Source organism: Coenobita brevimanus, chromosome 103 (assembly GCF_032717465.1).
Source record: "Coenobita brevimanus isolate Jiangsu-jjx chromosome 103, ASM3271746v2, whole genome shotgun sequence".
In the NCBI taxonomy this organism is placed as follows: domain Eukaryota; kingdom Metazoa; phylum Arthropoda; class Malacostraca; order Decapoda; family Coenobitidae; genus Coenobita; species Coenobita brevimanus.
Genome location: NC_137056.1, coordinates 5,544,860 through 5,563,161, shown reverse-complemented (window position 1 = coordinate 5,563,161; position 18,302 = coordinate 5,544,860). Strand labels below are relative to the sequence as shown.

The 18,302-nt window shown below is 43.6% G+C and overlaps 1 protein-coding gene across 1 annotated transcript in view; it reads left to right on the top strand.

Annotated features, from left to right (window-relative positions):
• Positions 1-1,060: 1,060 nt before the first annotated feature.
• The window catches only part of LOC145415576 (uncharacterized), a 28,915-nt gene continuing 11,673 nt past the window's right edge, over positions 1,061-18,302 (top strand). The window contains exons 1-9 of the mRNA XM_080284797.1: positions 1,061-1,254; positions 2,088-2,232; positions 4,411-4,602; positions 5,661-5,736; positions 8,173-8,295; positions 9,040-9,220; positions 10,280-10,439; positions 15,725-15,999; positions 16,230-16,529. Of these exons, the coding sequence (XP_080140923.1) occupies positions 1,196-1,254; positions 2,088-2,232; positions 4,411-4,602; positions 5,661-5,736; positions 8,173-8,295; positions 9,040-9,220; positions 10,280-10,439; positions 15,725-15,999; positions 16,230-16,529 (1,511 nt within the window). The 5' untranslated portion in view covers positions 1,061-1,195. The remainder of the gene's footprint in view (positions 1,255-2,087; positions 2,233-4,410; positions 4,603-5,660; positions 5,737-8,172; positions 8,296-9,039; positions 9,221-10,279; positions 10,440-15,724; positions 16,000-16,229; positions 16,530-18,302) is intronic.

Sequence of the window (18,302 nt, the reverse complement as noted above, 5' to 3'; positions counted from 1 at the left end):
GTTACCATGGGCAGTGGATGAAGGAAGTCCAGTGGACGTCCCTTCTGCCTGGCAAGTCCGGTGGACGTTACCAAGGCTCCACTCCAGGGTAGTGAAGGAAGGAAGTCCAGTGGATGTCCCTTCCTCCTGGCAAGTGCAGCAGACATTACCGAGGCTCCACTTATCCTGGGGGCAGCAGTAGAGGAAGTTCGGTAGATGTTCCACTTGCAGCAAGTCCGGTGGACGTTACCAAGGCTCCACTCCGGGGTAGTGGAGGAAGGAAGTCCGGTGGACGTCCCTTCCACCTGGCAAGTCTGACGGACATTACCGAGGCTCCACTCATCCCGGGGGTGACAAGTAGAGGAAGTCCGGTGGACGTTACCAAGGCCCTGCTGCCGGGGGAGGGATGCAGCCGAGGGGAGTCCAGTGGAAGTCCCCTCTATGGCAGGTCCAGTGGACGCTATCACAGCTCTGCTCCATTCCCTGGGACAACAGGTGAGGGAAGTCTGGTGGACGTTCCCTCGATGATAAGTCTGGTGGACGTTACTGTGTCCCTGCTCTTGGTGGTGGGTGGCAGATGAGGGAGATCTGAGGCCGCTCCCTCTACAGCAAGTCCAGTGGACATTGCTGCTGCACTGCTCCCTGTGGGGTCTGTAGGTGCAGGAAGTCTGGTGGATGTTCCTCTGCTGGTAAGTCCGGTTGACATTACCAAGGGCCTTCTAGGGACTGTACAGTGACAAGTCCCACCACGATTCTGGCGAGTGTCGTCCCGGCTGGAGTGTAGTGCGGCAGGGCAATGAACTCCCCGCTGGCTCCGTTGGGTGTTAGAGGAGCATATGGTAGCAGAGGACCTGGGTCTGTGTGGCTTGGGGCTCTTGCGCACCTCTCCATGGCCTCTTCCTGGGATGGGTGTCTTGCCCTCCCGGGGGTCTCCTCCTGGGGTGGGTATTTCAGCTAGTTACTTTTACAGCAAACTGTTTGAAACAAAAGCCTGGCCGCAGGTCCCACAGCAATTTAGCTCTTGTTTATATCAGTGTTATAACCATCATTTTTTTTTCTTTTAATGTCTGCAGGTCAGTTGGAAAGGTTCAACAGCCTGTATATTAACAAACTGGAGCGAGAGTTGTCCAGCAGCTCAGCCAGAATCGCCGCCCTGGAGGCCACTGTGCGAGGGGTGGCTGACCGAGCTGCTGCGTGGGACAACATACAGAACCACATGACCGTGTGGACCGACCAAACCAGGACCATGGAGCGAAAGCTAGATATTCTCAACAGGTAAGTGATGACAGTCCAGAGAAGTGGAGTATCGTTACTGTGTAGATGGAAAACATTTCTATGTATTATCCTTCAGTTTTCAGGATGTCTTTATTTTTGGTTGGCCACCAAAGGAATACTGCATAGTCAGTCCGCTGTATTGGAGGATAAATGCTACAAACTTGCCAGCGAATGGAGGAAATCTGCGAATAATAGATGCTTCCTCCCCATGGCCTCCGCAATCTCAGTTTAACTGTACAATAAAAAAAATGCAGTCTCTAATTTTCAGACGTTAAAATCTAGTCGTTCAAAGTGCAGCCGACACCTGCATACTCTGACATTCTTTTTCTTTCACCATTGCAAGGGAAATTACACCCTCTCTCACCCATATACTTCTGTTTCTCTCTCTTTCCTTTATTACCTTTTTACCTCAGTTACCTATAATTCTTACCCTTATAACTAGTGGTCAAGATGGACGCCTTCACGTAGTAGCACTTATATAAATGGGCGGCTCCACTGCCCGGTTAACGTTCTTCAATTCCCTACCCCCTGAACCGAGGATGGTGGATTGCAGGAGGAGGGCAGCTTCAGCCTGCAGTCCACTGGGTTCAACTTCAGATGAGCTTGGGATTGCTACTACTGTTGCTGCTGCTTTTGCTTACAACAGCAACAACAACAACTACTACTACTACAACTACTACTACTACTGCTACTAGTACTACTACTACTACAATTACAACTACTACCACTACCCTCACACTTGTCTCATATTACTGTGCTTTGGTTTCACGTTCTTGTGCCTTCGTGTCTTTCTTCCTCACCTTATAATCACCCGCCATAATTCTCTCCCGCAGATGCCACGAGAAGCAGGAGTCGTGGGAGAGTCGCCTTAGCGCTGTGGATGCACTGAACCACAAGCTGACTGCACTCGACAAGAAGATTAATGCTATGACACGGCTTGAGTTTAAGGTGGAGCAGGTGTCAGAGAGAGTGGAGGAGGTGCGTGGAGGGGATGGAGGTGAAATAAGAGGTTATGGGTGGAAAAAGTGGGTGGAGGATGTAGCTAGGTTTGTTGGAGAAGGTGCTAGATGGAGTGGGTGGAAGTGAATGAGGTAATGAGTTGAAGAAGTGGGTAGAGGAGGTAGCTAGGTTTCGTGGTGGAGGTGCAGTTTGGTGATATATTTGGTGGAAAGGGTGGGGGATGTGGCAAAAAAAAGTAATGAGTGGAAGACGTGGATGGAGAAGGTAGGTTTGATGAGAGGGGCTAAAGGCGAAGAAAGTGACTGAAGGAGGTGGGTGAGGTGAGTGGATGGAGGAGATGTGGTGGAGGGGGAACAGTGGAGAGGGCATGGTGAAGGGGATGTAGTGGAGGAGGTGTGGTGAAGGGGATGGAAGAAAGTAGGTGTGGTGGGTGGAGGGGTAGGCGAAGGGAGTAGGTATGGTATGGTGGCTGAAGAAAAGTGGGTATAGTGGATGCAGGTGGTAGGTATGGTGGGTGGAGGGGATAAGTATGGTGGGTGGAGGAAGTGAATAAGGTTGGAGGAAGGGGAAAGTATGGTGGGTGGAGGAGTTTGGTGTGGTGGGTGGAGGAGGTAGGTGTGGAGAATGGAGAAGGTAGTTGTGGTGAACAGAGGAGGTGGGTGTAGTGGGTAGAGGTCAGTGTGGTGAATGGAGGGGGCAGGCTTATGAGAATCTTGCAGTGACAGTGCTAGATCTCCAACAGTTACAGTTTGAAGAGTTTCTTCTGAGCTGAAAGAAATCATATGGACATTTTCAGAATAAAAAACATCATCAGGCTTAAGATTATATCAGTTATCATACTGACATTGCACAAGTAAATATGAATGACATCAACATGGTGAAGGGCTAAGAATACATCATCTGTCTATCTGTCTATTGCCTGATGCCTTAATCCGACAAGGGGTAGCCACAAACAAATCGCCTTCATGTCGCCTGTACCCCGCCATTTCACTGCCCTGCTCCCAGCTCACACTCCCTTCTCTCATATACCTCTCCACTCCATCCCTCCATCTCATCCTTGGCCTCCCCGTCCCTCTCCCTCCCTCCACGTCACTCGTATACACTCTCCTCGCTAGTCTCTCACTCTCTATCCTCTCCACATGGCCAAACCGCCTCAGTATACTTCTCCTAACGCTTCCTATCACATCCATATCCACACCACAATGCTCCTTCACTTCCTCATTTGTCAGTCTGTCCCTCCATGTAACTCCACATGCTCCTCTCAAATAACTCATTTCCACTGCTCTCACTCATGACTTGTATCATTCCATCAAGATCCAAGCTTCACTTTAATACGTTAGAGTTGGTAACATAATACTGTCATGCAGTGACTTTTTCACTTCCATGTTTTTTATCACTGCTTTCAAAGAACCAGCAACCTTTCTTCCTTGTTGTACCGTTTCAAGCATTTCACCCTCCAAACTTCCATCCTTACTCATCACACTGCCCAGGAACCTAAATGCACTCACATTTTCCATTTCCTCATCATCCAACCTCACTGAACATCCAGTGACTTCATTTTTCTTGAAGACAATAACTTTACTCCTTCCTACATTCACCTTTAGATTCCATTTCTTGCTCACTCTTCCAGACTCAGTCACCAAGTCTTGCTGTTTCCCTTCATCCTCATCATCTGCAACAGCAGTATACTGTATACAGGGAGTTTCCAAACACTGCCCTCTCTCATTAGGGTTTCTTCAACATCCATTACCCTACCTTGTCTCTTTTATAACCCCATCCATATACAGATTGAACAACCATAGAGACATGACATCCCTGTTTCAATCCAACATTCAAATAGAATACTTTACTCAGTTCATTATCCACAAACACTGCAGCCTTAGCACCCTCATACATATTCTTCACGGCATTCAACAACTTCTCATTTACTCCATATGCTATTAATATTTTCCACATTCATTGTCTATCCACCTTGTCATATGCTTTTTCCAAATCCATGAAGGCTGTATACAACTTCTTTCCCTTCTCTAGAAACTTTTCCATTAAAGACCTAAGAATGAATATCTGATCTATGCAACCTCTTCCCTTCCTAACGCCTCCCTGTTCTTCACCAACTAATTCCTCTGTTATTTCTTTAACTCTGTCAGTAAGTATCCTACCATCATGCACTATAATAATTTTGTAATATTTCTTCAGGTTGGGTCGACAGTGAACTGGGTTAAGAAGCAGTTGAACTCACCAGAGCCCCCCATTGTGGCGGAGTTTGCTGGGCGTGGAATGATGAGCGCCCTGGTGAGCATTGAGGGCAAGGTGGACAACCTGACGCGGCGGCTGATGCAGGGGACACCACATCACCACCATTCACACACCACATACAAGAGGAATAGGGTGTGTGTTCAAGAGAAGAGGACTTAAAGTAATCCCTATGCACTTTTCACTATGGCTTGACTCAGTACTGACATATCTTCATCTTGAATGCTGAACTGTAACAAGAGATTAACACAAGAACTTAGCACTGCAGTACAGTTGTTGCAAAGTTCGGTGGAAAGAGGTAAATTCCCCGAGCTAAAATCAATGGACCATATAGCTCTGCAGAGCAAAGTTCAGTGGAAAGAATGTAGTGCCACAGGACTTTTTTTTTTTTTTTTTTTTTTTTTTTTGAGCAATGGGATATAAGCTGGAAAAGGACAAAATTCTTTGCCAGATTAAGGTTAAAGAACTATTTTGACTACATGAAGGTCATCAAAGCAGAGTCCTTAAGAACTGACATCCAAGTTAAATTATTCTGGAAATTATTCTTTTGAGTTCAAATGAATATGCATTTGAACATAACTCTAAGGAAGTTCAAATGTATAACTTATAGGAATATGACAGGGAATGAAAGTGGTTTTGTAATCAGAGCACCATGAATGGGCTACTCATTAGTCTCTGATATATTTTGTCTAGTTTCTTCTTTTTTTGTGTTCTGTTATATATATATATATATATATATATATATATATATATATATATATATATATATATATATATATTTCATTCTCATCTTAAATGTCGGGACCAACTGCTTAGGCCTGGACTCCTATGCTCCTCATGGGGCAATGTAGGATTGGATGATGGATGGATGGATATATATACAGTATATATATACTGTATATCTATCTATCTATCTATCTATCTATATATATATACATATATATATATATATATATATATATATATATATATATATATATATATATATATATATATATTTCATTCTCATCTTAAATGTCGGGACCAACTGCTTAGCCCCGGACTCCTATGCTCCTCATGGGGCAATGTAGGATTGGATGATGGATGGATGGATATATATATATTATATATGTATGTATTATGTTCAGTATATCCAGTAATCCAAATTGACTCATGTATGCAGTGACTCATACATTGTCCCCCTATACCCACAGGTGCAAGGTTTGAGACCACGGCCAAGACCCACAGTGGAGCCAGAGCCAGGGATACCTTACACACATACCCAAGATGGTGAGAGAGACTGGGAAGATGGATTGTATATACAGTATAAACATGCTGTCTTCTTTTCTTTCTTAATGAGAGAGAGAGAGAGAGAGAGAGAGAGAGAGAGCGAGAGATCTAGCTTCTTTTCTTGCACTACAATGCTGTTTGATCATCTTTCATATTGTCCCCTTAATTGAGTTCATCCTGGTCCAATACTGTTGCAGCTTCACAAAATAAACAGTCTTTAGCAGCCTATTACAGCTCTTCTCACAACCTGTCTACACTCTCTACCCTATTTATTCCACTAAATTTTATCATTACAGCATTTACCTCTTTAAAACTAGCTCTCTTCCAATACTTCTGCATTTTTCACAGCATTCTTCACTTCTGTTATTAGTTCATTCTTAGGCATCATTTCCCCCCCCCCCCCACCACCACCAAGGCCAGTCTTGTTTACCAGTGCCATGACATTATTGTTCCCGCTCACTGATTTTTAAAAATATTCTTCTTCTTTGTCAGGGTGTGCTAAGACGGTGACCTTTGAGCAGCCAATAGGCACAAGTCGAAGCCCTTTTCTTCTCGGTCAGGGTGTACTAAGACGGTCCTGTGGAGATGACAGGGATAAATCTAATCTTTTTTCTTTGACCACATGTGCTAAGACATCTGATGCAGTTGACAGAAACTTTTTTCTGCTTTGTCAGGATGTGCTGGAATTATGGTCCACATGCAGTTGATTGATGGAATTGATGGAGTGTGTGGTGAAATGCTGAAGCATGGGGTAGAGATACAGTTGTAGTAGAATGGATGTGAAAGATGTGCAGATTGGCCTGGGAGGAAGGTAGAATCCCGGAGGACTGGAAGTCAGGTATAATTATTCCCTTGCACAAAAGGAAAACAGGAACAAGAAATGTGTGGTAATCACTGGAGCATTTATCTTCTTAGCGTAATAGGAAAAGTACATGGTAGGATACATATTGACAGAGTTAGGGAAATAACAGAGAAATTAGTTGCAGAAGAAGAGGGAGGTCTTAGGAAGAGAAGAGGTTATGTAGATCAGATATTCATTCTTAGGTCTTTCGTGGAAAAGTTTGTAGAGAAGGGAAAGAAGTTGTATGTGGCCTTCATGGATTTGGAGAAAGTATATGACTGGGTGGGTAGACAAGGATTGTCGAAAGCATAAGAATATATGGAGTAGATGGGAAGTTGTTGAATCCCATGAAGAGTATATGTGAGGATGCTAAGGCTGCAGTGCATAGTGAACTAAGTGAATTTTTCTATTTAAAGGTTGGACTGAAACAGGGATGTGTCATGTCTCCATGGTTGTTCAATCTGCATATGGATGGGGTTATAAAAGAGATACAAGGTAGGGCAGTGGATGTTGGAGCAATCCTAATGAGAGAGGGCAGTGTTTGGAAACTCCCTGTACCAATGTTTGCAGATGATACTGTGTTGTTAAGTGAAGATGAAGGGGAGCTGCAAGGCTTGGTAGATGAGTTTGGGAGAGTGAGTGTAGGAAAGAGTGAAGTTATGGTCTTCGAGAGAAATGAAGTCAGTGAATGTAGTGTGAGGTTGGATGATGAGGAAATGGAACTTATGTGAGTGCGTTTAAGTACTTGGGTAGTGTGATAAGTAAGGATGGAAATTTGGAGGGTGAAGTGCTTGAAAGGGTACAACAGGGAAGAAAGGCTGCTGATTCCTTGAAAGCAGTGATAAGAAACAGGGAAGTGAGCATGAAGCTGGAAAAGTTACTGCATGACATTACTGTGATACCAACTCCAACATATGGAAGTGAAGGTTGGACCTTGTTGGAGGGACACAAGTCAAGAGTGAGAGCAGTGGAAATGAGTTATTTGAGAGGAGTCTGTGGAGTCACATGGAGAGACAGACTGACAAATGAGGAAGTGAAGGAGCATTGTGGTGTGGATGTGGATGTGATAGAAAGCATTAGGAGAAATATACTGAGGTGGTTTGGCCATGTGGAGAGGATGGAGAGCGAGAGACTGATGAGGAGAGTGTACTTGAGTGAGGTGGAAGGGGGGAGAGGGAGGGGCAGGCCAAGGATGAGATGGAGGGATGGAGTGGAGAGGTATATGAGAGAGGGGGATGTAAACTTGGAGCAGGGCAGTGAAATGGCGGGGGATGGGGCAACATGGAGGCAATTTGGTTGTGACCATCCCTTATGGGATTAAGGCATCAGGTAATAGATAGATAGATAGATGCACTTGATAGGTATATGATAAATCTTAGCCTTTTTCTTGGTCAGGGTGTGTTAAGACAATGATCCACATGCAGATAAAGGGTATAAAATAAATCTTCTTGGTCGTGGTGTGCTAAGGCAATGATCCTAGTGCATTCAGTAAACATAAACATAAGCCAGTCATATTCTAGGGAAAGAGTATGACGTCATAAAGACCAACACAGTCAATACTCACAAATCTAAACCTCCTCCTCCTTCTTGTTCAGGGTGTAGTAGTACATGTGTGCAGGCGCCGAGAGACTCACGGCTGCTACAGGACATGGCCGCCAAGGTGGACGTGGTGTTTGACCGACTCACCGACCCGGACTATGACTACGACTACCTCGCCAGTAGGTCACCTCGCCGGGCCACTGCAGGTCGGGTTCTCTCCCTCACTTTCTCTCTTTCTTCCAGTCCCTTTTCTCTCATACCCTTCCTCTTCTCGCCTCTGACTACAACTATGATTATCTCACCAGTTGGTCATCTCGCCAGGCCATTGCAGGTCAGGTTCTCTCCCTCACTTTCACTTTCCCAATCTCATTCGCTCTCTTTTCCTTTCCATTATACCCTTCCTCTCCTCTCCTCTGACTACAACTATGATTATCTCACCAATAGGTCACCCCCCCTATCTCTCTGTCAGTAGGTCATCTTGCAGGGCCATACAATTATGTTTACAAGTTTGCAGTAGCTTAGTTTTTTTTTTTCTCTCTCTCTCCACACAAGGCAGATTTATGTCAAAGATCACAGGGCTTCTAATGTGCATGTCTGGATTTTATGTCTTAGTATTGGTGACAAAGTGGTTAACAGATTATAGTATATATCATATAAACAGCTGCCCTCCCTCCAGCTCACACCACCGTCACTCATGTATTTACCATTCTTCCTCATCCCTACATCTTCCTTAGTCTTCCCGTACCCCTTTTCCAGTCTCCCTCATTCACATACGTTTTTTTTGTCAGTCTCTCATTTTCCGTTCTCTCTACATTGCCTGACATTACAGCTTCTCTCATTCTCCATTCCATCTACATTGGCTAATATTACAACATCTCTTATTCTCCATTCCCTCTACATGGGCTAACATTACAACACAACAGACCAGCTGCGGCATAGGTCGGTGCCACTAACAGTACCAGTGCCAAGTGGGGATGATGATGCTTATGACGACAATGAGGCTGAGCAGCTCTTCACCAGGTTTTGGAAGTCCATCTTTGCCCCCGTCAAGAAGCTCAAACGCAGGTTCAGGGGATTTGAGTCACAGCTGGCAGCAGTGCACAGGTAAGACAAAGGCCGACATCTCCTCAGTTGCACCTCATCTTTATGGTCATGTCTATGTACTGGGACACATGTGATAGAATTCTGGGGCCAATGGGATCACTACATACCTATGTCAATACTAGAAAGGGTTTCCACTCTCCCATTTCATTTAGTTACCTTTTACCTGGAGTATGAAGACAACATCTTTCTTTCCTATCCCCAGGGATACAATTATTGTATTAGTTTCAGTAAGCAGTGCCATGAAAGGGTATGCTTACCAGTAAAGCAAGCAACAAAAATGCTTTTGAAAGAGATGCCATCTTCTTGCTTGGAGCAGTTATATTTTCAATCCAGTGCCCTTGACCTTTAACTTATACAGTAATCTTTTATCTGAACAACCTAGATATGACCAACAAGTACCATACCTACCAAAAATTAAGCTGCGGGATCATGGTTTTCAAAAATTAGTCCCTGGACAGACACAGAAACACGACCTTAAATATTACACATCTGTGGACGGCATATTTACACATATAGCCAATGTGACAAGCTGCTGACTTGTGATATCATCTATATTTTTATTGTAATAAGCATACAGTAAACAGATTGCAGGTCTACCACACTTTGGTGCTTTTTCCCAATATACTGTATATTTCATAAAACATATATCCAGATCTCAGTAATTACAAATGTTTCATGTAGTCTGTCCGATTTCCTCCCTTGAGTAATGTGTAGCAGACTGACCCAGTACGTGTGGTATCCAATCCATGGGTGAATTCACTCCAGATTACTGAGGGGAGAAAATCAGCTGATTAACCATGTAATGACCAAATAATATTTGACATTTGGACATTTGGTTTAGAATGTTATTGCTTAGAATAACCTATACATCTGTCTTCTCAAGTATGGCACTTGTGTGTCTTGGTGTGTTCTGTATATAAATGATAGATGTAGCTTGGTAAGGCAAAGTAAGACATCTAGCTAATGAATTCTTCCAAACTCAGTTTGAGCCAACATTTTTTAAAGCACATTAAAATGGCTTGCTAAGTTAAACCATCTTAACACAGTCTGAACCACCAGGACATGTAATGAGTCTGGGAGCTTGACTGGGCTGGCATCAGAAGTGGGGAGCGCTGTGCAGGACTCCATGACATCCCTGGACAGATCGCTGCGGCAGGAGAGAGAGGATACACGCACAGCACTTACTGATCAGGCCACTGCTATACACAAGGTCTCACAGGTAAGATAATGTGTACCAGTATTGTGTACTCATTCCCCATTCTTGTTTTGTCAGCAACACTGCTCTTCATCTCTTTACTTGTATGATACTGAAAGTGTTTCTTGGCAGCAGAGTGTAAGTAAAGGTTTCTCAGTAATGTTTCTGTCTATTGTGTGTGTGTGTGTGTGTGTGTGTGTGTGTGTATATATATATATATATACGATATATATGGAGCCTCTGTGGTACAGTGGTAAAGTGTGCGTTTTCGTACACTGAAGAACGAGGGTTTGCACCCCACCAGGATAACAAACTCTGGAAGCGTTCTCCCGGCCATGTACGGCATTGGCAGACACAAGGGGTGCTGTGGTTGAACCAGTGTTGCAAACTATATAGTATGCTTGCACCCAGTCAGCTTGCGCAGGCCGATTACACTTGGTTCACAGACTACACACACATCCAAAGCCACTCCAACACTACAAGCACACAAGCACTTTTCACCCTACATACAATCTCTAACAGGCAGCCTAAGCCACTTGGTAGAGATACTTTGGCTATATTGTCCCTACTTCGGTCAGGATAGGCCAGTCCTGCAGTGGATACTCAAATGGCTAATGATGATGACGCTGATGATATATAAGTCCTCCTCTACGTACGAATGGGTTATGTTCCAAGAAACTGCTTGTAAGTCGATTTTTTTGTAATTCGAAAATGCATTTCGTACGCCTAACCACCCAAACATCATAGCCTAGCCAACCCTAAGGAGCCTTTTCAGCATGCCTAGACCACTTACATTAACTTACAGTTGGGCAAAATCATTAACACAGAGTTATTTTATAAGTGTAGAATATCTCATTTAATTCCATGAAATTTACTGAATGCAGTAATCCCACATTTATCTGGACATGCAGTACTCGGACGTGTTCATTATCCGGATACTGGATCTTGGCTTTGGTAAAACCATTATCCTAATTTACTCACTATTATCCAGACTCAGAAGTCCCTGAGAAATTCAGCCAGCCAGCCGACATGCTCAAACATTCACTATCGTGGCCGCTGGACATTAGCCATGAGTGGGAAATAGGCCGTAACCCACAACCTGAGCAAAAATGTCTGTCTGCCCCTGTAATGAATAGTCGAAGTCGTGCGCTGGTCCGATCACTCCCCATGAACCTCCACCACCCAAGTAATACCAATCGTAACCCACAAGCAGTGTCAAATGTCCATTACGCAAACCCACCGAATGTCCAAAGCCGCGCGGCCACCGGGATTAGTCTTTCCTAACTGACATTGCACGTCTAACACAGACTGCAAGCCACAAGTCAGGTGAAAGCGTCAGTCCGCCTCTATGCCGATGTCCAAAGTCGCTCAGTCATCAGGAGTTGTGTTTCCCAATGGTCAACATGCGTACAAGGCAGACCACAAGCCACAAGTCAGGTGAAAGTGCCTGTCCGCCTTGTGACAGAAAGGCGAAAATCCTGCCCACAACCTCATTTCTCCCCCCCGTCCCGTCCCTCCTTCATGCCCTCCCATGCTCCCTGCCTTGCTAGCCAGGCCTGCCTCCCGACTCCCCCCTCATTCCCTCAGTCCCTCCCCTCCTTCATGCTAAAAGCACTGACTCATGAGTTTTTAAAGTTTTTGGTAGTTTGTTTGAATACTATTGGTTGTATCATAATTCAGCAAAATCCACGAGGACGCTTATAAAATTCAGCATCTAGACATATGCTTAACTCTTGCAAGCTGCATGCAGAATTTTGCTCTAGGATGGTGGGAAGTTCTATGAAGGTAAGTTTTACAACTGAACACCGTTTATTCTCAATGCAGTTTTGTTATTTTACTCATCAGTTTTCTGTGTTTTTATTAGCTTATAATGTAGTACAAACACCAGCAATGATGAAGGTATACCATTTATATTAATATAACCAATTTCTGGTGGCATATTTGGCTGTGGAATTTTTTTGTGCGGAGCAGCTATCACTTGTGTCACAGAAAGATAACTGATTTTCCAACCGTCTTCAGGTTTTTTGTGGATTTATGTTGTTTATGCACTGTCTTCTTGGTGTTTAACATTAATATGGATATTTCTATTTGTGTTTTGATGTCTTAATATGGCAGAATGACCGGAAAACAATGTCTGAATTTGGAGGGGTATTGTACATATAGTTTTTTTTTTTTTTGCATGTTTTTCTTGGTGTTTAGCATTACTTTGGATATTCCTATGTGTGTTTTAAAGTCTAAATATGACAGACTGCCCTGAAAACTGTGCACAAAATTAGGAGGGGTACTGTACATATAGTAGTGTATAGGAAGGGTGTTGTTTGGTTTTCATTGTTTTTTTGCATGGTTGTCTTGGTGTTTAAAATTATTTTGAGTATTCCTATGTATGTTTTCATGTCTAAATATGCCTGAATGATTGCAAAACACTGCCAAAGTAGGCAGATGTACTGTACAAATAGGTTAGGTATAGGTTGGAGGTTGGGTATAGGCAGAGTCTGTGTACGGTAGGGGGGATATTGTTCATTATCCAGACATTGCCACTACCTGGACATGCCTTTGACTGTATTATGTCTGATATTTGAGAGACTACTATACTTTACTGAAAGTAAAAAATTGTAGGTCGACCATTTGTAAGTAGGGGTGGACCTATATATATATATATATATATATATATAATCCCCCCAATATCCGACGTATTAGAGCCAAAGGCACGTCCGGAAAGTGGCCCTGTCTGGATAGTGGGCCCCAGCCTCCTGGACTTGTACTTATGGACCCTAACTCAGAAAAACACCTATACAACTCCCTCTGGACAAGTATAGCACCTATTTAAGACCCAAATCATACCAATAAGGAACATAAAAGATTGAAATAAAATCAAAAGAACCAGAGAATGAAGTTTTAGAGGAGAGTTTATACAATATTAAACATTCTGGGTACTTACAACAAGTCCCTGGCTCCTGGACTGGTTTCAACCACCAGTTTGCACTCCACAGTTAATCCTTTGCACTCCAAATTCTAATTTCTTAACACTGCACAACACTGTAAATTCCCATGTGTTCTAGTGGCGAGGTATTGCAGTTTATTCACAAAAAACGAGCACATGTGGCTTGCATTGCGATAAACATCTGCTCTCGATCGGCGTTAGGCTATGACTGTTGATGATGGGGTAACAGAGTTGCCAGATCGCAACGGCCACATTACCAAACTCCTCAATTTTTTCATTCATTCATTCATTGCCAGACGCTATGTATCCCAAACGGGGTGGCCAACGGCTTAGAGTTAATTGTTTTACAGGGAGGGGCACTAATCCTCCACCAACCCCACTTGACAATTTTCATTACCAAATTTAACTTTTCATTACCAAATTCGTAAAGCTAGCATCTACTCTTCACATTTTATATATACAAGTGGAAATACATGTAATCACTCTTCTTATAATTAACAGCATGTTCATTATTATCATGCTATATAGGCTACAAAATTAATCAGAGAGAGCAAACAATCCACCATCTCCATCCTGTGTATCCTCATACATGTGAAAAATCCGTTTGGTATTGTATTATTCTGATTCATTACCAAACGAATTTTTCATTACCAAATTGCCCACATTTTGTAATGAAAAATACCAAATGGCAACCCTGACAGGGGAGGGGGAGGGGGGAGGAAGGAAGGGGTGAAGGGTCCATGGTGTAACAACTGTTCGGCGCCGCGCGGCAATTTCAAATTACAGGTAGGAAAAAAGCCGGATTTTTTTCGAATTTTTTGCGATTCTTGGCCCAATTTGGGAATATTGGATCCCGGGACGATAATGTCTGGTAAGTGGGGATGTCCGGAAATTGGGCGACCGGATATTACAGGGATTACTTATATATGTATATATATATATATATATATATATATATATATATATAGTGTGATGAGTAAGGATGGAGGTTTGGAGTGTGAAGTGCTTGAAAGGGTACAGCAGGGAAGAAAGGTTGCTGGTTCCTTGAAAGCAGTGATAAGAAACAGGGAAGTGAGCATGGAAGTGAAAAAGTTACTACATGACAGTATTGTGATACCAACTCTAACATACGGAAGTGAAGCTTGGACATTGTTGGAAGGACACAAGTCAAGAGTGAGAGCAGTGGAAATGAGTTATTTAAGAGGAGCCTGTGGAGTCACGTGGAGAGACAGGCTGACGAATGAGGATATAAAGGAGCGTTGTGGTGTGGATGTGGATGTGATAGGAAGCGTTATGAGGAACACACTGAGGTGGTTTGGCCATGTGGAGAGGATGGAGGGCGAAAGACTGACGAAGAGAGTGTATGTGAGTGAGGTGGAGGGGGGAAGAGGGAGGGGAGGCCGAGGATGAGATGGAGGGATGGGGTGGAGAGGTATATGAGAGAGGGGGGTGTGAGTTGGGAGCAGGGCAGTGAAATGGCGGGGGACAGGGCGACTTGGAGGCGATTTGTTTGTGGCCACCCCAAACGGGATTGAGGCGTCTGGCAATAGATAGATAGATAGATATATATATATATACATACAGTATGTATATATATATATATATATATATATATATATATATATATATATAGTATTGTGGTAGTTGGGGGTGCTTACCATCCACTCATCCAGTGTAGTGCTGCTTTCGAGTGTCTGCCCTTTCCTCTTCTTCATCCTTCTTTCCTTCCATCCTCATCTGTCTTTCTTTCCTTCATTCCGTCCTCATCCTTCTGCCTACAGGTGACTTTACACTCCCTCTTCTGTCTTTTTTTCCTTCATTTTTCCTCTTCCTTCTGCCTGTAGGTGACTCTACACTGAGTGACAAGCCAAATGGTTTCCTGTACAACAGAAAACCATTTACTACATTGGGTGGTAACCATATAACCAAGTTTTGGTGCCTGGTGGTTTAGTCGGTGATTACGGAGCTCCAGTCGGATTGAGCCAGTGAAAGTTTATATCCAAGGGATGGTTGGGGTTTATTGCTCACGTACTGCCACTCAGGGATGAATGAGGCTGGTCACTCTCATCTGAAATGTCAGGACCAACTCGCCTAGCCCTGGGCTCCTACACTCCTCATGGGGCAATGTAGGATTGGATGATGAATGAATGAATGAAATGTATATAGTATATTTATATATATTTTTTCTAACGCACCACTGTTACAAGATAGGTATAGAAAAAATGGCAAAAGTAATATTAGTTCAAGTAAAACTATCAAAACCTTCACATCTGAATGTTTAACAGTTATTAAGTAGGGTACATATAATGCTTTAATTAATGATCCCTTCAAGGTTATATTGTAAACTTTACCACTGTTGTTCTTACAGGCAGTGAGTAATGCAGCATATGTCAGTGAACAAGTGCTGGGGGAAGTAACCAGCCAGTTCCAGGCAATCCAGGCAGCAATCAGGGATGGCTTTGACCAAACTAGAAATCTCATTTACCAGTACTGTGGGCAGGCCACCCCCCATGATGATCCATACACACCCCAGCAGCCTCCAGCTGTCCCCACACCAGAGACACCACAATATAACCCACCCACATATGCTCCGCCCACAGAGAGGATCCCACCAGCAATCACGACCACACCTTCATACACCAAGTGAGTTCTTGTGCTTCAGCCCTTGCTACACCTCCTCCACAACACTACACCACTCTGTCATCACCACATGTCACCAGGGCCAGGGGGTATCCTCTGGGTTGAATACAAGAATTCCAGTACTTTTTACTGGAACAGATATCAATGTTCGGAATCTATATTACTTGAAACATTAGTTCCATTGCTATCTGTTGCCAGCCAGCCACTGTGCTGCCTGACACTATTCCTTGCAGAGCAGAGATGAGTGGCAGGACAGGCCAGGTGCAACCTAAAGTGCACATCCTCCATGGCGGCCGCAGACCAAAAGTCCATTACACGTACCGAGTGTATGACCCCAGCCATCGCCACATGGACCGCACACCACCTCATTCACTCAAACAAGGAAGTCGACGGCGGTGGTGGGCAGGGCGGAGAGGCCGGACCCAGGGTAGTGGACAGACCCGACAAGCAGCCCCACGTAGGCTTGGTCCCAAGTTTGGCTCCAGGCAGGCCCGCCACGTCACACTCGATGTTAATCCCAACACCCCACTTCTGTGAGTGTTGCTGACAAGCCAAATGTCTAGCACGTTTCTCATCACCCATCTCGCCTGCCGTGGGTGAATGAACTAATATGGTGAGCACATTAGTGTGCTAACTCACAACATCAAACGTCAGCCCATCACTTACTGGCATAATTGTGCCACAACTGTGGCTTGTCACATTAATATCACCTTAGCCCCATGATGACTTGCTCTACTGAGCCCTATGCCCACTATTTCAGAACTGAAGTTTCAGTTAAATGTAACCAAGTTTCCTTTACAAATAGCCAAACCCAACTCACCTCACATTTGTAAAACAGGTTTTTGCACAGCCAAAAACCCAGACCTCCAAATTGGAGGTCTCAGAGCTAATTAGGAAGTGACAGATTCAGCTGCCTTACATCAACCACCACAGCTCAGTGAAGTCAAGGGAACCACAAGTTGAGGCATGGGTTACAAAAATCATCCTGTTTCATAAATCATTCAAAACCTTCCCTGAAGTTTCACAAATTAAAAGCTTTTAGTCATCCTGCACTCTGGGGGAATCTCAAGCACCCCAGGTGTTCACAGGTCAGACTGGGTCCAGGGTAAGGGAATATAATTATTTCATCTCTCTAATTATATTTTACTAGACTATAACAGGTGCTGTGTACAGAAAAAGCTGGTAGGAAGACCTTTTACGTGAGATGGACAGCTAGGTGCCTTCACTGCCTCCCTCCAAAAGAAACATGGATTTTTAACCACAAAAAAACATATACAGTATTTTGCTAACCTCCAGTCAGATAGTTGGTATAAAGAGAGCTCCTTAAGTCAGGCAGGGACAGTCTTTCACTCTGTACAATTATTTGGATATTCAGATATTATTTGGATATTCAGATCCATGGAGGGGCACTTGTTTTGCATGCAGATAAGAAAGACAGAGTACATGGTGTCAAGAGATAGTTGTAGGAGGGTTTGATTTGAGGCCACTAGAGGGAAAACCAGGTAAGCGCCAAAAAAAGAAAACAGAAAAAAACGCTGTTAAAGTTTGTGTACTTTAAATATGACATAACTTTTCAACCAATGAAGATATTCTGCTCTTGTTTTTTTTTCCATGTAGCCTAATTCATTTACTTTTCCGTAATGACTCAGATGCTGATAATTAGTGGTATTTTAAATGAAAAAATTCAATAACATCTTTCTCCTCTTGTTAGACAACAATCGACGACAAAGTAGCAGTACTTTTACCCATAATATGTGTTATTGTAGGTCAGCTATAAGATATTGAGACTGAAAATATGTCAGTAGGTAAGTAAGGACATGTGCCTTTATGGTGGTGTCATAAAAAAAAGCTTGGCGGTATGCGTCGAGCCATGCGACTGGCGCGTCTTGCAGCCACCTCCTATTGTGTGGCGCTCGCCTGGTTTTCCCTCTCACTCTTAGCCTCACATACATGCAGCTTACAATAAGTGCGTGCTTTGACATGAATACTATGGTAAAATCGCCTTTACTCAAGTAGGAAAACCGGACATGATGTTGGTTTCCAAGGATGCAGTACTTGGGAGAAGAATATACTAGGCCAAAATGGACCTAATGGTAATGTCATGGAGTGGTTGGCTATCAATAGCAGTACGGTCGTTCACAGCCCTTTAAAAATCGTAATTTTCAACCATCTTAGGGACATCTTTTTCACTTAACCCCTTGTTGTAGTGGTAGAAGAGGATTTGGGGAATAAAGTGGTATACAGTATGTAACTCCGTTTCTGGCCGGGGTGGCGCTTACCTGGTTTTCCCTCCAAGCGCCTCATTT